General features: G+C 33.2%; 1 protein-coding gene across 4 annotated transcripts in view; it reads right to left on the reverse strand.

The window, feature by feature from the left end:
- mura (murashka) overlaps positions 1 to 23,461 on the reverse strand; it is a 102,880-nt gene that overhangs the window by 24,231 nt on the left and 55,188 nt on the right. For 2 of the 4 annotated variants that reach the window (XM_069841791.1, XM_069841792.1), the window contains exons 8-13: positions 21,948 to 22,124; positions 19,292 to 19,474; positions 17,777 to 17,919; positions 17,497 to 17,667; positions 15,883 to 16,018; positions 1 to 9,667 (exon numbers count right to left, since the gene is read on the reverse strand). The exon at positions 1 to 9,667 is cut by the window's left edge and continues 24,231 nt beyond it. In XM_069841791.1, coding sequence (XP_069697892.1) covers positions 9,605 to 9,667; positions 15,883 to 16,018; positions 17,497 to 17,667; positions 17,777 to 17,919; positions 19,292 to 19,474; positions 21,948 to 22,124 — 873 coding nt within the window. In that variant the 3' untranslated portion in view covers positions 1 to 9,604. The remainder of the gene's footprint in view (positions 9,668 to 15,882; positions 16,019 to 17,496; positions 17,668 to 17,776; positions 17,920 to 19,291; positions 19,475 to 21,947; positions 22,125 to 23,461) is intronic. The other 2 variants (XM_069841793.1, XM_069841794.1) reach the window with 2 other exon arrangements.

Raw genomic sequence — 23,461 nt, forward strand, 5'->3', positions numbered from 1 at the left:
AAGATTTGGGAGAAATGCGAGAGCTGAAGCAGTGATAGCATCTACAAATGGAAACATATTGATACTGGAGGAGAAGAAGAACTGGAAGGAATATAATGCTAGAAAATAGTGTTTAGAAGAACGAAAATGATTTGTTTTTAGACTGGTCCTATATTAAAAATAACAATAAAAATATAATTAGTGAGGTGCGGATTTTCTGAAGAAGTAGTGTCGGAATAACCTGTTATTAAATTAACAGATTAATAGTATAAAATAATATATTAGAGGGATAAATAAGTCAGATTCTGGTATATAAAAAAGGTGAAACTGATATAAATACTAAAACACAAAAGAAGGCTCTAGTTAAAAAAACTTTAGTGAATAGTGATGATACCAATGACTAAGCAGATCAGGACAGAAATAAATTAAATCTTGGGGGACCTCCCTCTGCAGTGAGTAGAATTCTAAAAAACTCTGCTAAAATCTGCTAAGTATGAAAAGCAGCTGACCAGACATATACAGATTGAGGCTGACTGGCCTTCACTGAGGATTACCAACATTCCGAGCAATAGTGGTAAACAAACTTTGTTTTCTACACTGCAGAATGAATTTTCTAACGCACTGTATAATACATAAATGTGAAAATGAACTTGTGATGATACGAAGAAAAGAATTTACAAATGACTTTTAGAGAACCTGGAGGTTCATTGCTATCCTCACATAAGCCTGCCATCGGTCCCTATCCTGAGCAAGATTAATCCAGTCTCTAGCATCATATCCCAACTCCCTCAAATCCATTTTAATATTATCTTTCAATCTACGTCTCGGCCTCCCAAAGGTCTTTTCCCCTCCCAACTAACACTCTATATGCATTTCTGGATTCGCCCATATGTGCTACATGCCCTGCTCATCTCAAACGTCTGGATTTAATGTTCCTAATTATGTTAGGTGAAGAATATAATGTGTGCAGTTCTGGGTTGTGTAACTTTTTCCATTCTCCTGTAACTTCATCCCTCTCAGTCTGAAATATTTTCCTAAGCACCTTATTCTCAAACGTTTACAATTAAACAGTTAAAGTAACTGGTATAGTAATATTCAACATTACTGAAAACTTATAGTAAGAAAATATAATAATGGAGGCAATAAGGGAGAAACTATAGTAGATGAGAGGATTTTTTTACTTAGTTATTTAATTATGCTGTATCAACTACGAGCTTATTTAGCGTCGATGGGATTGGTGATCGTGAGATGGTATTTGGCGAGATGAGACCGAGGATTTGCCATAGATTACCTGACATTCGCCTTACGGTTGAGGAAAACCTCGGAAAAAATCCTACCAAGTAATCAGCCCAAGTGGGAATCGAACCCATGCCAGAGCACAACTCCAGGTCAGCAGACAAGGAGGGATGTTATAAAGGCAAATGACAAAGGCATAATAGGTATTCAGCATGATTACTAAATTATATAGAATGATATTGATAGAAGTATAATGATGGGGATATCAAATGCAGGAATGTCACAACCACCATGACTTACGAGTATAGTAGAACTGAAGACAATAAATACAGGGTCCAGCATTTAACATTTCCCATTTTAAGTTGGTAGGCTTTGATCATTGTGATTGGGTCTAGCATGGCCTTGGATTTAATTAGCCATGGAACTTTGACCTTTGCAGCAGCGCAATTTCTGCATAGAACATTATTTATCAAGCAAATCAATTGTCGCTGTACAGCACAAGTTTCGGCGGATATTTGGCGATAATCGACAACATGGAATTGTACAGCCACGAAAAATAATCAGTCAGTGAGTGAACCAGTGGTGTGAAGTTGGATCTGTTCAAAACAAAGCTCGTGTTCATATGAAAACAAAGTTGCAATGACCGTGAACTCCGAACATTACAACAACATGCTGACAATATTCTTCCTGCCTGAGTTGGAATGTTGTAACTGGAACATTGAGGACCTATGGTTTCAACAGAACGAAGCCACAACACATACAACATACATTTCAATGAACATGCTGCGTGCTGCTTTATCTGGGTGACTTGTCTACAGGTTAGGTAACAAGTCAATGGCCTTCCATATCCTCAGACCTCACTGCACCAGACGTCTTTTTGTGGGGGTAACTGAAAGCTAAGGTCTATGCTCATAGACTCCCTGATATGAACAGCCTCAAAAATACAATTCGTGAGAAAATTGCTGGTGCCACGTCAGACACTTTGCAGAGAATAATGACTAGTGTACGAAGAAGATTACAACAATGTATTGATGCTAATGGTGGGCATCTTAACCCAATTGCATCGTTTGACGAGCCGTGGTTGCACAAGATCTACCACACCAAAATATCTTAGCTATAAGTCTTAATCAGTAAATACATAATCAGCATAGTTTCTGCTAAATTCTGCATAAAAAATCTTGTATAGTTATACATTTATAATTTTTTTTTTTTTTTACAAAACACTGTAAATTTATAAGCAAACTGGACATTCAATTCCAGTGCAGGGAATCTAAATAATTTAAATATAAGTCCGTTGGGTTAAGGATGTAATTTTCATCCAAATCCAAGACTATATATAATGTGCCTAACAGTGTCCATGGTTTATAATTTCTTTGAACAATAAATCAGTTATGGTAGTTTGAAAATGGGAAATGTTAATTGCCAGACCCTGTATATCACACTATTTTTAACAAGTCTTTCATAAGTTTTCATTTCACTCTGATAAAATGGGATTTAGACAAAGTGATTACTACGTGGTAACTTCAAATTGTTTAAAAACATTGCCAGTTTAGATTTGCTTCTTTTCATAGTCTTTTCTGTACCTTACATTTTTATATGAAGTATGGAGCAAGTATTGCGATGCTGCGAATTATTGTGCTTGTTCATACATACTCGTATTTATCCAGGAATGATGCACATAACTAATTTTTATTAAAAAAAATAGTGAATCTTCATTTGAAAGGAAAATCACGCAATGACGTTTTAATCCAATAAAATTTGACCATTTCTTCATAATGTTTTGTATTATGTGGAATAAACGGACAAAATGATAGTTCATATCAAACGATAAGTTTTTTTTCCATGACAAATTAATTATTATATATAGAATTACTTCTACTTTTCACTGTAATGTAACTACGCTTTTATTCACTGTGGAAAGAAGATTACATAGATAATGGAAAGGTTCCTATTTCTTAAGGGATTAATAGTTATTAGTTGTAAATCTCCTCCTTTTTCATGTATTATGAAACAAAGGATTCAGCTGTATCGACAAAATACGAGACTAAATGTTTTATGTCATTCCTGATAATCACAGAGTGCATGTAACATCAGACCTGCCAACCTATGAGAGAAGAATTGCAGGAGAAAGAAATTTAGGAGATATCATTATAATTATAATAATAATAGTAATAGGATGAAAACATAACATTAAACACAGAAGCTATGCGATCACCTCTGAATTTTGGAGATTATGCGTCAATGTGGGAGAGTGGAAAGCTAAATTGCGGGTGACTAATGCATTATTTGTAATCTAACCATAAAATGATGACAATAAACCTGCAGCAGTGATACAGTTTGACCCTTGGCCATACAGTATGTAATTTCCACAGAAGCAATAAGTCTTCAAAGTCTGAATGACATTATTGTTGAATTTGAGAAGAAAGGAATGTAATACTCATCATTTCATTACAAGGCCTGTAACACACTATGCCGAGAACTATGAACTATGTTTGGAGACAGCTAGCAATGCTTTGGTCTTCACACTACAGCGAGAAATATATTGGCACACAGTGAAGCCATCTCTGTGAAAATAATTAAAACATGAATTTTATTATGGGATACAGAAGACAGTTTCATAAGACAATAGAAATTAAGTTACATAAATTTGAACAGCTGAATTCCTATTAATTTTATTTGTTCACTTTATTCGTCTGATATCAATTTTATAGACTACAATTCAGATAGGTTACCTGTAGGAGCAGGAAATACAGGTGGTGGGGGTAGCTTCCGTAGCTATGTTTTAAAAATATCACTAGCCGACCAATGTCAGCTATGCCTTATTTCAAGTGTTACTCCATGGTAAAGGAAAGCATTTTCCATAGTTCAGCAAACACATTACATATTTCTCACTGTAGTGTGTTACGGGCCTAAGCCACTATCTTTTAACATTCACATTACTTTTAAAAACCAGTAACGATTTATGTACGTAGGAAAGTAATATAAGAAGTAATTGCAATATATGAATAGCTATTTTATGTCAATTTATGGAAAATTAGTAACATAAATCTACTTCAAATGTACAATTTATAAACGATGCCAAATATTTTAGGACTACAGAGAATGCTTGTGTGTCCAATTCAAGAAACAAACTTTGGGTAAATTCATTTATGTATGTATTTTGCATTAAAGTTAACAAAAACTATAAGTAATATTATCTTTGGCAACAATATAAACAAATAGAATTGTTTTGCAATGCATAAACTCTATGAGAAGTATGTGTTATTTTCGTGACTACTTTTAATGTGCTTAGTATTCATTTCTTCATAGGTAACACCACTTTCAGAATATACTCTGCTGGTCAGATGTTTCACACAACCTTGTTTCTATACAGTGTGGTGGAACTTCATGCTTTCATTAGTGACAAAATGATATAGGTAAACTCACACAAACTTCGAATAGGTTATGTCACTCCTTTACTAGATATTTAATACATTATCGACCAAACTGCATTTGAACACTTACAACTAAAAATAACTGTTTCACAGTTTTTTCCCCCTAAAGATGGAAATTTTCTTGTTCAAATGGCATGTATATTTTAAACAACTCAATTTATTACCATAACTTAACATAAGTGAAAACAATGAATACCGGTAAGCAATCAATCTTCAGTTATAAATAAGATTATGTACACTAAAAAATTAGAATGAAAAACAATTTTCAGTGAATTTGGTAAAGACCAAAGTTACCACTGTCACTATTATTACCAACACTTTGTTTCACACAACATGGAAATAAATATTTCATGTTTCTAAAAATACTTGGCACTTAAAAAAATGTGAAAATACAACAAGTTTCTTGTATAAATATAAACAGAAGATTTCTTAATTACTTCATAGGTGATTATGCATTTGGTGAATTAAGATCATGAATCTCTTCAAATAGCCTACAGACACAAAAATCTGTAAAGTCTGTGTACACACAATAATTATAGCTGAGTTATCTAGGACTTACTTCAAAATTCTAATTTTCAATTGCATGATCATATAATTTGCATACTTCATTCTAACGACATTTATTCGTGTTCTACATAACCCAAAAAATAAATAAATAATCATAATTCTTTTAAACTAGACAGTAACCTTTCAATAAGCACGTATCTAAATTTTTATGTAAAATCTGTATGAATCAGTAAACTGACTTAAAATTATAACCTACATTGTTACGTTTTTAAAGAAAGCTCTTAACTGATAAATTTCCAGTTTTAGCAAATAGTTTTCAATTTCCTCCCCTCATAATATCAAATAAATATAAATATTTTCATATGAAACTAACCTTACTTTCTTGAAATGGGAGATTTAACGACATAAGTACTTTTCACAAGGAAAACAATTTCTTCAGGTATTTTGCTTTTTATGAATCACATGTCACATGTAAAAATTGCTTAAATGTGTGCATTATATAAATCTATCTAAAAAATCTGAAATTATTGTATTAAATGTGTTTAGTAAAACACTACCAGTATATTAACAGTTTGCATTTTGTTATAGAAGATTGTTTCGTACAAACAAATACTTCACAATGTTCTGATGTTATAATTATTAGCAAATAAAGCTATTATATAATTTATGTTAAACTTTTTACTGATTTAAGAATTAATTATAACAGTTGAGTAACACGATTGATAGTATGGCATTATGATATTCACCAACTACACATACTAGTTACAACAGAAAACTTTAAATAAATGAATATAAAAAGAATTGTCTCTCCTAATGTAATATAGCCATAAATAAAAATGTGAGTTATGAAAGTTTTTATTTTGTTAAATTAAATCTTTCGAGTAGTAATTCAATATCTTATCCAAATTTAAGAGATTGCATCAGGAATTTTTTTAAAGTTAGTAATTATTTAAATCTCTTGTTGCAACATTGAATCCAATTAAGAAAATACCACAGTTCCATTTACATGAGTCATTCTACAATAAATATTCAAAAACAAACTCTGTAAAATTTAACAAGTTAATAAAATACTATTTGTTAACAACTTAACAAATTACCCCCAAACAAAACTACATGCATTTCCCCTTCAAAACCAAATTAACAATGAAAACAAAGCCATTCTGCATACAAAGTAATTAACATTAAGTATGCAAATTATATAGTCATATAAACAATTTTTCGGTTGCTTTTATCTTTATGCAAAACCTTGTATATCATTTCATGAGCAGAATTCATTATATCTCACTTTACAAGCAATTATTCACATTATACAGTTGAAAGGGAAAAGGGAATATTCAAATGTTCAGTTTAAACAATGAAATGGCGTGACAATTATATATGGTATTCTCACCAAATACATGTGCAACGTGTGTTGATACACCAATACACCATACTCATACCACACACAAACATGTGCACGCACATGCAATATCACATCGTCACATTCACACATGTACACACAAATTATAAATGACATGACCTACCTACGACACACACGTATGTATTGCTTTAAGTTGTTAAAAAAATAAGCAAAATATTTACATGCCTAAAAAGATCTGTTCACGAGAAGAGAGGAATAAATATTCACTCTGCCCGGAATAGTAAAGCTGCAGCTACAATACAACTAAACTAGAACTGGAGTCAACTTTATTGCAAATATATGCAACAGATTGTTTTATAATCATTTTTGTACTATGCAGTTACAGATATATCCACAGAAAGAGGAAACTTTACTTTCAGAAGAAATTTCTCCTAAAAGCATGAGCATGAACAGGGGTGAACAACTTTCAGATATATGTGAATTATAGCACCTTTTTATTTTGCAGTTGTGGTCCAAAAGCTTCTTGGACAATAGGCATATTATGGAGCTCCTACATATTTAATTTTAGCCCTGAAACTTTAGACGAGTTTAAGTAATTACTTACGACTATAAAAATGCAAACCATATAGGTTATTAGGTATACAATGTTGGCTCTGAAGAAGACTATCATAACTCGAAATTAATTCATTTAGGAGAAGCATTAGAAAAACAAATTATGTATATGTTTAAAACAATAACATCACACAAACTGACCAATGCTGTTTAACAGCCAACAAGGAAAACTGTTCCCCACAGCAGTAAAGTTCATTGCAGTTATTTGAAGTCAAAATCTAACACGAATCGTGATGGTCTTCTTCCATGCCAATGATACTGATGTCACTGAACTTCAATAATTATCATTGGTATTTGTTTTTGCTCTCTTAAAATCTTTGGATCATCGAGACTGTTCAAAATATTCAAATTATAATTATCACCTTGAGATTTGTATGCACAAAGGGTGCAGTGAAATCTTTGTCTCTCTTCCCAACCCTTTAAATGAAAACTGGTGACGTTGGCACTGTCTCCGCAACTGTTCTTGACTGTTGGCTTTATAAGTACACTTCAGTCTGCAAGCCATTAGATTAAAATTACCTGCGACCATAATATAAAACAACCAGACTACATAAAGTAAATCTGTATCAGTGAGGGACGATAAATACTAGTCAGGTGTGCATTTTCATATTTCTCCCTCTTCTATCACGCATTATTCAAGATTTAGCACAATCTATGTTTTTAGTCTTTTTTTTTCTCTAAATTCTTTCTAAGAGGTATGTAAGGATAACCTACAATATAAACGATGTTGTATTAATGTTCGTGTGTGCTCTGCAAACATTAAACTAAGTACAACACTACTTTCCTCAAAGTTGGGTCACTGACCTTTACTTACAGCTTAGAAAAATGTATGATTTCATGAAAAGAGAGACAGGAAGAAATGACAAAGTTTCCTCCGACATACTCAATAATTCAGCAAGTGCAGAAGAATATTTTGGAGGCCAAAGGAGTATCTAAAATATTGGTTTGTAAAATTTAAGGCATGAAATACACAACAGAATCTCAGTGTTCTATAGAACAGGTGTGTTGTGGTTTACTTAGATTTCAGCAATTCTAACCTTACACTGTGCATGTATTTTGATGCACTGCTCTAGTAAGTGATTTCTATGCTTATATTAACACCTTTCACTGGTCAAGAACAGTTGTGGTATTCTTATGTAATGGAAACAATACATATACTGAACAGTCGTATTTCATTGGTTAAACAGAGATTCCTTTGTGGTCACCCCTGACACACAACAATAAAGGAAAGGAACAAGTGGATGGGTTTGTGGAATGATGTACAAGCTTCTCAAATGAGATGCGGTAGAGGGAGAGGAACTGGAAAGTTTGTAGTGTCATGTTGTGAAGATTAGACTATTCATATTTTGGACTAAATAAAATGAGGTATATTCAATAACCTTATTTAGGGGTTTACAAATATAAACCCCTTCTTCGGACAAGGATAAAGAACTTAATTCTACAACATCCTGCAACACATGAGAGCAACGATAGCAACAATGAGGTATAACAGTTACCTTTACAATTTTTCTTTCAATTTTTCTTTTTGTCAAAATACATCACACAAACTTCGAATAAAATATGTTTTTTTATGGAAGTTTCATCTTCCCTTAAAATAATTCTTCACAAAGCATGACGCATAATATGTCAGAAAATTTACTACTAGCCTTTGTGAATTCTACGGAAGCACAAAATAAACAATATATGACACAGTATACATGATTAGAAGACTCTGCATCATCAAGATTGCAGTTTGCTTCAGCTCCCTTCCATTCATTCTGGCAAACAGTGTTCAGAATATGGCAACTCCACTTTGCAGTCATTGCTCTTACTTTAATACACAAGGCACCCCAGAAAAGTGGGTCTGACTTTTAAGAAGTTTTATTACTTTTAACACATTTCTATATATATTCAAGTTTTTCGATCCAAATAAAAGAAAATTAATCCTGCTTTACAACAAAATAACACAGTCGGATAAACTATCTCCAGCATATCCTGCCACCAAGTGACATATTAATATGTATGGTAAAAGATGTTAACTAAATCATGACTATCTATATGCATTATTTAATGACACTGTTACTCTCTACATACAAGCTACGAAACTGAAAAATAAAAATAAAAAAATACTGTAGCATATGAACGGGGAAAAACAAATACATAAACGTCACCTTGCCTTCTGAAGCAGGAAGGCTGCCACATGTTATTGCTCTCTATAACATTGGTCCTTCAATTTATAACCATCTGAGGTAAATTATCTTCTTGTTGACAGCTTGGAGCTAGCAGTACTGGACAGAACAATCCAACTACAAGGAACTTATGTATCACTCATACACACACACAAGCACACACGCATATACACAGAGATTTATGTGTATATTTACACATACACACACACAATATTACAGAAACAAAAAGCTGGGATATAACGATTTGTCTTCACGCAACCAATTTCAACTTCAAACAGATGGCACTTCACCTCGATTAAAATTCTCTTCTAATCCAAGTGATTGAGGTACTCAGATGCATCACCACGACAAATTGGACATGTTCTATTGGACTGTAAAAAAGTAAATAGAATTAATATTTGCTTTCCAGGAACAACGAAGCACACTGAAGGTAATGAATTTTATACAAGAGAGAACAGGGAAGTGTGTTTGTTAACTTCCAAAATTAAAAAAAAATTATACATTATTTTTGAGCTTTAGTAAACACTATGAGAACTTTTAAGTGTAGTTTTAATTTCAAAATTACATTTTATTTGTATTTCAATTAACTAATAATAATAATAATAATAATAAATAATAATAATAATAATAATAACAACAACAACAACAATGATAATGATCTATCTTCTTAATGTATCCAGCTGTTTGCTGACAACATAAAGTCCACTATAGTCCACTGTAGTGGGTCCTAATATAAGAATATATTAATATTTTCTATTTTGTTTCCTAATTTATCCGTCAGAGACCTTTGTGGTGTCATTGTATGTTGTCTTGAAGAAATAGGAAATTTTTTAGTTGAGAAACAATTTTTTTCTGAGTTGTTTCAATCATGGACAGAGTTATTTTAGTATGTACCAGACATCTGTAGCATAAAATACACAGCTTTACTTCATTTTTTAAGGAAGCCATGCTTTGGAATTTTTCATTTATTGAAAACCATCACTATTGGCTGAGATTTGAACTTAACTTTATAATTGATTCTCGAAATTCTAATGGACAACCATATGCTGAGATATTTTCCATATCTACTGACATATATTACTCTATCTAATTGTATACTTTCAGGAAGAAAAATTAAGGCTTAATCTTTAAAATATCACAGAAGTATGTAGAAGAATTCGTTTGAACTGTTATGAAGAATATAGTAAAATATGGGTGTGAAAAACTTCATCTTATTTGTTACTAATTATGTTATACCGAACTGTCCACACCTGTGGAGTAATGGTTAGCGGGTCTGGTCACGAAACCAGGTGGCCCGAGTTCGAATCCTGGCCGGGACAAGTTACCTGGTTGAGGTTTTTTCTGGGGTTTTCCCTCAACTCAATATGAACAAATGCCTGGTAACTATCAGTGTTTTACCCCAGACTCATTTCACTGGCAATATCACCTTCATTTCATTCAGATGCTAAATAACCTGAGATGTTGATACAGCATCATAAAATAACCCACTAAAAGAAAAAAATATATATCGGTCAAACAGAAAATGCCAAGAGATAGTGACATACTAAAAATAATAGTCATGAAAAAGATTTGTATATAACGATTTCCTGAAAAAGTTAATTCACAATTTAATGTGTGTTGAAATGAATTTGTGTCAGTAGTAAAAATTGTATTATTTTAAATTTGCAAGAATGTTATGTCATCTACTACTACAAATGGAGCACAATATAAAATGAGGGATACACATTAAAAGATATTAAGATTGTGAAACTAAATATTTCATCTTTGTTATTCTTTTTCTTTTTTTTTTTAGTTGGTTATTTTACGACGCTTTATCAACATCTTAGGTTATTTAGCGTCTGGATGAGATGAAGGTGATAATGCCGATGAAATGAGTCCGGGGTCCAACACCGAAAGTTACCCAGCATTTGCTCATATTGGGTTGAGGGAAAACCCCGGAAAAAACCTCAACCAGGTAACTTGTCCCGACCAGGAATCGAACCCGGGCCACCTGGTTTCGCGGCTAGACGCGCTAACAGTTACTCCACAGGTGTGGACTTTGTTATTCTGCTACAGTTTGAGAGTGTTAAAGAAATTTTAAGCCTACTGTTGTTTCTTGTACTAATGAGTTTATTTATTCGTGAGTGCTTTCTTCCTATCTGTTATTGGGTGTGAATGTGTCGCCAGCATGAGCCAGCAAGATCAAGCTACAATCATTTGAGTACTTTGCCTGTTCAGTAGTATTCAATCAGTTCTATGCTGACAATGAGTGAATAAGATTACATTTGCATGATTTTGGTGTTTCTGTCTTTGTGAGATAATAAGTAATGTTTCTTTACAGTACAAAATTCAATAATCTTTAGACCTAGAGCCTTTGTGATGCATCCCTGATGATGTTTTATGTTAAAAATCAAATATGTTTAGTATTAATGAAATCTTCATCTATTCTCTCTTAGTCTCAGTTTGTACATAAAAGGAGTTTACTATTCATGTATTACAGTCTTCAGTGCACTTGCCTAATTATCTTACAGCTTCAAAGGCCCAAGAGAAACAGTTTAGAGCAGAAATAGCAACATTCCTCCATATTCATACTTTCTATTCAATTGATGAACTGTTTATACTTGTAAATTAAATTAATCAGATGTGAGGGTTTTTGGGTATTTGCACCATGTCCTAGTAGAAGTTGAGACATTCAATGTTCAGAGTTACATGTTGAAACAATGATGATAATAATAACAATGATAATAATAGTAATAATAACAGAATCTGAACTCCAACATACTAGACATAATTTAGAGAACAATGCCCTTATATTTAATATTACAATTTCAACATAGAAAACAAAAACAATGTAATTTCTAGGTACAATTCAGAATAAAATAACATATTAATAGAATGAGTCAATTCATTCAATTACCTTGGTTACAAACTTTCATTTGTTAAAGAAGATATGAAACTTAAAATTTCTTACCGATTTATTTTTTAGTATAATTGTATATTTATTTATTTTTTAAATAGTCATCCAATATACAAGCAGCTATTGTTACTTCAGGCCACTGGTAATGAAAATGACGAGAAAAGAGCTGAACGGATTTTAATAAATGACCTCTCATTTTGAAGCCTGACATCAAAAGGATATGTGGAAAAATAGTAGTTTTCAGCGAAATGTCAATTTTCGTATATGACTTTCCTAAATTTCAAAATCCATCTGTCGTCAGTTTCAGAAATAATGGCTTTTCAGAAAAAAAAAGAAACACACATACTACAATAATCAATATCACATGAAGGTCATGACCTGAAGGATTGCTGACATATTTATAGCTCAGATTCTATGACATCACAATGTCAAAATGTTAATCTTCATTTGTGTAATTTTTGAGAACGTTTCTATATTGGCTATTAAAAACTTCAAGACTCAGTAAAAAGAATTTATAGGTCTCATTCTCTGGTGTGTAATTTTCTGATTACAGCTGTGTATTAGATATTAAAAACTACAAAACTTAAGAATGTTTGATGACAATATTACCATTACAAATGAAATATTATTATAATTAATGCCATGATGTGAGTATTTGTCACTAATTATTATACACATTAACGCTATATTGATGATATGAAAGTGAAACCTTTCCAGTTTGTATAAGTACACATAGAGAATACTTAAATTAGATCTTCATTTCTATAATTTACTCAGTACTGGTTACGACTATACTATATATATATATATATATATATATATATATATATATATATATATATATATATATGTGTTACTAAAAAACCAAAAGCTCACGTAAGATAACAATACTGTTATTAGAAATTAAATATTTTTACACTTATTAATGAAGTGGTGTGGGTCTTTTTATATATTTAATGGCAGTGTAGTGTAAATATTTATATGTGTGATTTTCTCATTTTCCTAGGTTGTAGTGCAGTACTATGGAAGAGGTATTAGTAATTGAGTCATGCTTCCTATTTTAGCTGCTTCTTTAAACTACATCAAAATTAATTTCATATTCCTTTGATTTAATCGATTAAATTTGTGATCACTGCCAAGCATATCACTTCGTTGTAGGGAAAATAGCACACTATTTCACTTCTTGCTGTCATGATGAGTTAGTTTATTCCTCGCAACCGGCAATGAATAAAACACTGAATCTGTTAATGATTTACAATGAACAATTTTATTTAGGGCGCATATAAGATTCCACTACTCTGATATAGCATTTGCCTCATTTTCAGCATCTCAGTAACAAATTCCTCATAACTTTCAAAAGTCTGGTATTTTTCAATGAAAATAAATCTGAAAAGTTTTTATTTGAACTTCTAATAAACTTATTTTGCAGCATTTGCTGCACAAGCCACTAGTTGTTGTATAATGATGTCATTTATTTTATTCTTCAAATACTAAATACAGATATAATGCTTACAGGATATTTTGATGTTCACTTCGATGTATCACCTGGTTAATTATAACTAATTATTCAAGTCTCAATTAATATTCTACTTTTCACTGCCATTGCTCTTGCTTCTTGAGTGTCTGTACACTACGTTACCCACTAAATAGGCCTACATAACAAAATTAGGTTTTTCTCTGTTATATACTCTCGCCACTATTCTTACTCATATTAGCAGGAGATTATGAAGAGTTAGATGAAGGAACAGGATCTGTCACTACCTCCTTATCAAACTCTACCTATTCTCAGGATGTTAGTGATAAACCACAATGGTGAAGGTATAACAAGAAAGTACTCAAAATCTTAGATGTAAGCAATATCATTAATAAATTAAGATGTATGTACTAGATATCAAGAACAAAACACTATGAGCCACACATAAAAACAAAGAACTAAACAATTTGAAAATGTAAAGAAAAGTAGGTATAACTAAATAAATAAACAAAAAAACTGACCGAAAATAAAACAGTTCCATATAGCAATAAATTAATGAAATGATGGAGAAAGACTCAAACAGTATTTTTAAAACAATTAAAAAACCCAACTCTTTACTATTAATTTCACATTCGTCAACCATATAAGTAACAATGAAAGGATGGATGGATGAATGAATGATGAATAAATGAATGAACGAATGAAAAAGCAAATAAATTAATTGAAAATTAACTAAATAAATAAAATAAAAACTGGAGAACTACAATGATCTCATTCATTCATGAATGAATAAAGCCATGCTGACATGATAAGAGTACAATTGGACCAAGTACACTCCTAGACATGGTTGACTCATATTGCCAATTGTATACACTTTTAAAATGAATAGTAGTCTGTATAGCTCTACTGATGAATTGTATATGCTGTAAATTGAATAGAAGTCTGTATAACTCAATTAATGAATTGATTGGGAAAGTGATATTGTGATACATTTTTGAACTCGTCTTAATCTGTGTAATCAATGTAACATGATTAAAGTGTGTAGTGCTATTTTAAAAATTGATGACGTCACGTGTATCTTGTACCATAATGTAGTTACATGCATCAAATCTCTACACTCATGTTAGCCCCTCATTCCAACATAACTCTCAAACACAAAAATTCCAATACCTATCCAAACAAGAAAAGTTATAATAGGTGCACAAGATAAATGGGACACCCTGTATTGGCACTGGACCTTTGTGAGATTTACTCTTTACTCTAAGGCCCACACATCCTTGTTTTTGTATTCAGGCAATATTAAGTTCCATATCACTTCTTATATTTCATACAGCTCAACTACTGTTTCACATTCTGTCCATTTTCTTGAATGTGAGCTGTCAACTCTCTGCTATCTGTCGCCACTTTTATTTAACTCACACTTGTATCTGACCATACTCGTGGAGCACAGCCCTAGTCGACTTGTGTTGGATGTTGGCGTCTGAGTGCACTCTATTACCTGTTGCTACAATATGAGCAGCATCCGAGTGACGTCAAAGTAAATTCGGTCCGATTGTACTTGTATCATGTCAACACGACTTTCAACAATTGAAAAAGACTAAAGCAAAGAAATTGCATGCAGTAGTGAAAGAAAGCAAACAAATGAAACTGGACAAGACAACGATTGCATCTAACAATGAATCAATACATTGAAAAAGACAAATGGTACAACCCATTGGTAGTAAAAGAACAAATATATGAAAACCAGAAAAGTTTAATACATTCCAAACCATGCAGCAAAAAATGGAGAATGACTGAATAAATAATAAGGGTGGGGGAAAAAAAACATACTCATGCAGTAGCAGAGGAAAATAAATTAATAAAACAACTGAGAATATATGGATGAATGAAACCAGACGAGACTGAAATACTTCGGTGCAGAAACAAGAAAAAAAAATGGAAATAAAAGGTGAGTAGATGAAAGCAAAGAACACAATTGACAAAAAAATTAAATCAGATACTTTCAAGTAATTTAACATATAAATCGCAACATTTTATGGTACAGAACAAGAGCTGTGGAGATATCAACAAGTTAAAAAGAAGAACTTTCTGAAGTTGTAATTCATCTACCCGAGTCTGAAACTTTAAGAAGCAAATATGCTGTCGCTAGGCCTATGAAATAGACTTGAATTCTATTACTGGTATAACAAATGTCTAAATTCACAAAAAGTACTCACCTTAAGCCACTTGTCAACACATTTTGCATGAAACTCATGCGAACAGGGAAGAACTCTGAGCATCTGTCGAGCTTCAAAATCACACATACACACCACACACGATGTCTGGTCTCCATGGTGAGAGTCGACATTAAACCTGAAAAAGTTTAAGATTTGTAAGTAATTTTATTCTAGAAAAACAACAGCAGAAATGATGTTCACACGAAATATCAAATATTGTATAAGGGCACATATTTAGAAACAAAAATTAACGGAAATTGTATAATATAGAAAATAAAAGATTATAATATTCAATTTCAATAAAGAATGTAGATTAAAGAAGTTTTCTTATATAAATAAAGAGAGGAAAAAAGCCAAATCTGCACAAGATGAAATATGCTTACCCCTTTACGGAAATGAACTGAACAATTTGAATCCTAATGATGTGCAATGAAGAAGAGAAGGAAGGGAGAGACAGAGTAACAGGAGAAAATTATTTTAATACTCTTAGAAACTTTTGAGTAAAACTTTACTTGTAATCAAACTATAATTATATTAGTCCCAAAATGAAGCCTTATGTCATCATCAAAAAGGACAAAAAAAAAAAAAAAGACTTGAAAAAAGACTATATTATGTCCCGAAACACACTTCAGCACATTCATGGATATACATGGCATACACAATCTTACACTTATCTCTTCACAACACAAGGAAAGTGTTGTATTTGATATAGTCAAAAAAGGATCTCAAAAAGGACTATATTACTCACTCAAAAGAGTACCATTTTAATTGAAAATACACTTCAGCACATTCAATGATACACATAGCACACACAAGCTTATATTTATCGCTTCACAACATAGCAATATAAATGTTGTATTTGATCACATTCAACATTTCAATATGTTTCAATATGATTCTGCCTCTTTGAATGCAGAATGTCTTTATAAACAGAAAATGACCGCTCAACATCAACTGAAACCAGAGGTGAAAATTTTCTTTTTATCCTGAACTCTAAATCAGCACACTTTATTAGTTTTTCAATGTCTGGAATCAGAAGAAGAAAGATATTTATTTTTGCTTGCTCAGGAAGTTATAGGCCTATCGGAAAAAATATAGGAAAATTATCTAATGTTTGCGATATTGTCAAAAAGGACCAAAATAAGAGATTTTTTAAAAAAAGGGGAAAAAAAGGGAATATGGACTAAAAAAAGGAAAGTCAAAACCATATAATTTGGTCGGTGGAAGATAGTTTTGAACATCGTAATTAATTATTTCATGTTTTGTGTTGAAATAAAAAAAAAAGGATTCCCTTATAAATCCGGTCTCTAGTCATCAGCAATAAAACTACTGTCACCATCAGTACAATCAGCTTTTTAAATTATGAGAGCAATAACGGATTTTATAATACGAATTAGTAATGAGAGAAAAAACTTTTTGTTTTATTTAAAAAAAAAAAAAACATGTCCATGCATGGGACTACATATATGTGGAACAGTTAAATTTTCTGTGAAATGTTACTATCTCATTCGCTTATTTTGGACATTAAGATTTTGTTAGTTTTCTCAAAATTAAGGAACAAGGACTTGTTTCCCTTTTCAAATCAAGGAGTAATTTATTCCAGCTATCACTTACTTGTATGATGGCAGTTGCTCAATTTCCACCTTGGCCAATCCCCTTGGTTTTGCTTCACCCAGACGTTCTGCGAGGTTAAGGAGGGCTTCATAATTCTCTGTCTCTGTTGAATCTGGACTTCCCAGCTCTGCCTGGCTATATGGTGAGAGTGGAGGATTTGAAAACATTGCCCTGTGAGAAAACAATTAATGTTTACGTTTTCATTGTACAGCAACTATAAAATTACTACTATTATTTTTTTTAAATTCTCCAGTTATAAAATGAAATCACAAAATCTTACAAGAAATGCAGAAGAAATCCTGGATATGGGGCTGGAGCATGTGGCAAAGGATTTCCACGCCAACGTCGAGCATTTACACGTCTACTTGGTGTACTAGGACGTCTACTCCGTGATGAGAGAAGATCTAATTGACTACCTCGAGTCTGTGGATTAAAATATACAAATTATCACGTATTCTTTAATAGAGCAACAGTCGTAACTATGTACAGTAATTTCAATGTTTTACTGACATAGTGTTTAAGATGACTTATGGTTTCATTTGTTCATCAATTGCAATTTTATAATTAAAATTTGTAATTGGGAAACGTACTCTTATAGTACTCTTAGCTATACATCATTTCTATAATGTAAGGCTCATTCTCTGGAATAAAATTCTTTTAATCTTGTGTAATACTTCAACGACGATATAATAACAATAATAATAAAAATAATAATAATAATAATAATAATAATATAATTATTATTATTCCATCTATAGGTAGGTTTGGAAATATCTTGCTGAAAAACTCATGTGTGACGCTGTTTAATAAACTTTATGGAATGACATAGGTCTGAACTTCAGGACTTTTCTTCTCTTTTGGAGGAGGACTCATAGGCAAGCACCACAGTCTTAGGCTTATTGTGCAACCTACTTTCTTGGGATGATTTTTGAAGTCCTTAAGGACTATTCATCAAGCACGTGACTCACTGCTTGGTGCCATCTTATCGATTTAGCAACAGTATCCAGGTCTGACAGAGTCCACGTGAACAGGAATGTTCCTCTGTCTACCTGCAGTATTCATGCAGGACTTCCTGTATTGAAATTAAATATTTGCCCCTTTCAGAAGTGTTACTCGATAAGGGCTGTAGGCCTACATTTCATACTTTAGTCTCACAGTTGCCAAAGACAGAAGTTGTGCTTGATCTTAACACGACAGTAAAAGAGATTCTTGCAAGTAAGCGAGATAAGTAACAACTGTTAAGCAGATGTTCAAGTCGGTAAAACTTAAATGTACGAGATCCTAAACAAGAAAACGGATATTTTGAAGCTGTAAAAGAACTGTGCTAACAGAAAAATAAAAATAAAACCTATAAAAACTGCAAATGAAGACATTACTGACATAGTGTGGGAGTTGTCAATCAGGGCAAAAAATCAGTGTGTGCTGGGTCCTATGGTACAGGAATATGCTAGAAAGATATGCTTAGTGTGATTTCCCAGGTTACAGTGCTTATGGGAAGACAGGTAGCCAAAAACGTAAACTGTGTGCAGAAAACCCTGTTTCACTACTAAAAATATAAAGAAAAAGTAATTTTTTTCTGTTCAGTGTAATGTTTGCATGTGTTCAATTATAGTGTCAAAAACTAAATGAGTAAGATATTTTCTTTCATCTGAATTACGTACATGTCCCCGGTTTAATTTTTATAGCATACCTCCACTAAATGGAAAACTGGCATTAGGAGAAAATTTTTCTGGTTTCTTGCAATTCCATTAAGGGCAGGTTTTACTGTAGTAAACATAATGCTACTGCTACTTACTTCTGAAAGGAATAAGGGAGGGGGTGAAGAGACTTGAGCCAATGCAGCTGCAGAAGGATGAGGATGAGGGTGATGATGCAGTGAGGGGTGAGCAGTAGGGTGGTGGTGGTGAAATGCTGCTGCTGTGCTGCGATGGTGCTGCTGCTGTTCTGTAAGTAGCTCCAACTCTACTCCATCGGGTCTCTGTAACACAAAAAATAATGTTCAGCCAATACTACAAAATTATTTCAAAACATTTCTGGGTTATGTAAATCCGAATAATTTGTTTAAGAAATGTACACATATTCCAATATGAAAAGTGCAGGGGAAAAAACCTGATAAGTCACATTTTACAGTTTCTGCAGGAGATAAAATGTATAGTTTCAAGACCTACTATATATTATTGTCTTTGGATTATCATTCTACAAATTTCTCTGGACTAATTAGGTTATTCTGTACAGTTAAATCACACAAATCTACACTACCTGAGCTATTAGGGCCTTTATAGCATCGAAAACAGAAAATCGATAATTTTAGATATCAGGTTTTTTCTCTAGACTCTTCAGATACTACTTACACATTAGTTATCAAAGAAATGCAACATGCAATATAAATATACCACTTTACTGTCATTGTCATCCCCCTTAAAGTACCTATTACACCTACCACTAGCAGCAGCATTGACGGAATATAGGTACCGTACTCTTTGCCAACAATCATAACATAACAAGAGTGTGTAATTAATTTAGACATTCAAAATGTGTACATTCCTTTCAGTGTAATTAGTTTTTATAGTACAGTTTCATCTGTAATTATGAATGTACCAAAGTTAAGATTCCACTTTCAGTCTTGAAGCTTATCTCCATTCTGTGAATGGCTCAATAGTATGCATTGCATTGATCTCAGAAATTTCATTTCAGCTCTTCCTAGTAATTTCTTATCTACTTTCTACATTGTTCATGTTTCACTAATGTTAGCTAAACTTACTCAATTGAATATTTTATATACCTTTAATGTGATATAGGGTACTTCTGTACTTGGGATGGTTTCAAAACTTGATACATTAAATTTGTCTAGGGTGACATGATTCACATCGATGAAAAAGAGGACACAAAGCTTAAAAAATGAGGATATTGTTGGAAAAAAGAGGACAGAAAATATGTACTTAGATTTAGGCTTAGGCCTATATTATACTTTAAATTACGTCAATATCTATTTTATTACAAAATATTTACAGTACGGATTTAAGCTTACATCATACTCAAAAGTATGAAAGCAACAGCCATAACAAGTAGGGACAAGGTGAGTTATGTTATGATTGTTGGCAAAGAGGACCTATATTCCGTCAATGCTGCTGTCACCTACAGACGAATTACTCGAAAAAGACATCAAATCAGATAATTTCAACATATCAGGCATACAAGTTACGAAAAGAAGGACATTTCTCAATTTTTTAAAAATCCGTCCGGACTCCGGACAAAGGCCTAAAAAGGAGGACATGTCTGGACAAAAGAGGATGTCTGGTCACCCTACACTTGTCACTTTAACAAACGAAGATTTTAATGGTCATACCTATCTTCTCAAACTACGATCAATATAAATCAATGTAATTAAATGTACTTGTCTAGTTTATGGTATTATTATTATTATTATTATTATTATTATTATTATTATCATCATCAGTAGTAATAATTGTGCTAGTAGCAGTAGCAGTAGTAATAGTAGTAAGTGATGGAAGTAATAGTGGTGGTGATGTTCAAATGTTATGTTTTATTTAACGACGCTCGCAACTGCAGAGGTTATATCAGCGTCACCGGATGTGCCGGAATTTTGTCCCACAGGAGTTCTTTTACATGCCAGTAAATCTACTGACATGAGCCTGTCGCATTTAAGCACACTTAAATGCCATCGACCTGGCCCGGGATTGAACCCGCAACCATGGGCATAGAAGGCCAGCGCTATACCAACTTGCCAACCAGGTCGACATAGTGGTGGTGATAGTAACAGTAGTAGTAAATAGTAGTCATAGTGGTACTAGTGGTAAATGGTGATGGAAGTAGTCAGTGATGGTGGTAGTAGTAGTAGTTACCAGACGCAGTCAAAGTAGTACGTGGTAATAATTAATAATAGTACAGTATTAAATGGTGATGAAGGTAGTAGTAGTAGTAGTAGTAGTAGTAGTAGTAGTAGTAGTAGTAGTAGTAGTGGTAGTGGTAGTAGTAGTAGTAATAGTAGTAGTAGTGGTGGTCATAGTAATAGTAGTAGTAGTAGTAGTAGTAGTAGTAGTAGTAGTAGTAGTAGTAGTAGTAGAAAAGTAAAAAACAAGAGAAGATATAATTATATTCTACAGCAGGGTTGTAGAACTGGGGAGGAGAGGGGTGGAAACATCGGGAAAGAGTTTGTTCCCCATCCACAAGGCTGGAACCTTGAATGACGTTTGTGTGACTTTGGTATATACACTGTTCTCTCTTCTCCCCCTCCCCCCCCCCCCCCTACCATACACAATGACGTGAGAGTTGAAGGAAAGGAATGAGTTACTTACTCTGGGTTATAACATGTGCTTCAATTGAAGCACAGTTTTGTATCCCTGTTCTACAGAATAACATTCGCTCAGATGTAAGTGGTGCAAAAAGAAAAAGTTTGAGACTTTAGTGGCTGTAATTTGCAATATGTATACCTGAGACTGCATATGCTGATGTGGATGTGTATAATGTGTGGTATGAACACCAGGTGGTACTGACAGTGGGTTCTGCTGTGGAGGAAAAGCACCAGGCTGTGGCTGCGCTAGGAATGCTGGATAAGACTGATGATGGTGATGGTGATGCTGCGGCATGCAGTTCCCGAACTGAGGAACCTGCAAATATAAACATTATGCTGGTCACTAACGATAATTAACAAATACCTGAGCCAATGACTGGACTGAAATTATTTCACATGCAACATGTATGATGACAGGAAAATGCCATTCTTGAGTTCTCAGTAACTGTTAGCAATGTAAATCTCTGGTGAACAGATGATGTCTACAAATAATTCAGTGATCGTGAATGTGTGTCATACTGACAAAGTTTGTACCTTCTGAAATTCTCATAGGTATGTGCTGCATGAATGAATACGAATTATGCATATGTAATGTAACAATGACGTACGTGAGAAGTTCCGAACATAATGCTGAGAGTTTGGGAGATTAAATTTATATGTATTACAGTCATTTTTACAGTCTTCACAACTTCGTCCAAAGCTGAACATGGCTCTGTACCCATGTCCTGTAAATGTTGACACTGGTCTGAGTAAGTCACTATAACCTTTTAATAACGTCATCACGTAGATCAAATGCCCTTAGACAGATTACCAAGACAAGCATGTATTTATCACCCTGTGGGAAAGTGTGACCTGGGTAGACAAGGACGAGATGGAAGATTCTGTTAGCCTCAGAAAGGAACAACAATGAACCAGCCTTGATAGGAAGACGGTTATCAGTATAAGAGAAGCACTACTCTCATTATCCACCATGGACCAAACAGACGTCTGATGAGCAAATTACATTTTTCATATTAAAGAACAAGTCTTCTTTTCCTGGTTGCATCCAGAATTCTACTTTCTTCAGTGTCTCAATACAGGGTGTCCCATTTATCTTGTGCACCTATTATAACTTTTTTATTTGGATAGATATTGGAATTTTTGTTTTTGAGAGTTATGTTAGAACGAGGGGGTAACATGAGTGTAGAGATTTGGTGCATGTAATTACATTATGGTACAAGTTACACTTGATGTCATCAATTTTTAAAATAGCACTACATACTTTAAACATGTTACATTGATTACACACATTAAGACAAGTTCAAAAATGTATCACAATGTCATCTTCCCAATCAATAACAACAAAATGCAAATGAATGCCATCAGAATGTGCTGTTCGTTGTAGTGCCCCATTTAACTTGTGCATTAACTTACACAAAACGAAAGATGACTGATGTCCGTACGCGTCGTGTGTTGTGTTTGCTGTCTTAACATGTAAACAAACTACAAAAACTGTCGATGCCACAATTCACGTACAATGGCCTGCTTGTTCTCCGGACCTGTCGCCACTCGACTTCTTCCTGTGGAGAACTGTAAAGGACAGTGTGTACCAGAACATTCTGACAACACCAGACGACATGCAGCAGCGCATTAGACAGGTTTGTGTGTCCATTC

This window comes from Periplaneta americana, chromosome 12 (assembly GCF_040183065.1).
Source record: "Periplaneta americana isolate PAMFEO1 chromosome 12, P.americana_PAMFEO1_priV1, whole genome shotgun sequence".
In the NCBI taxonomy this organism is placed as follows: domain Eukaryota; kingdom Metazoa; phylum Arthropoda; class Insecta; order Blattodea; family Blattidae; genus Periplaneta; species Periplaneta americana.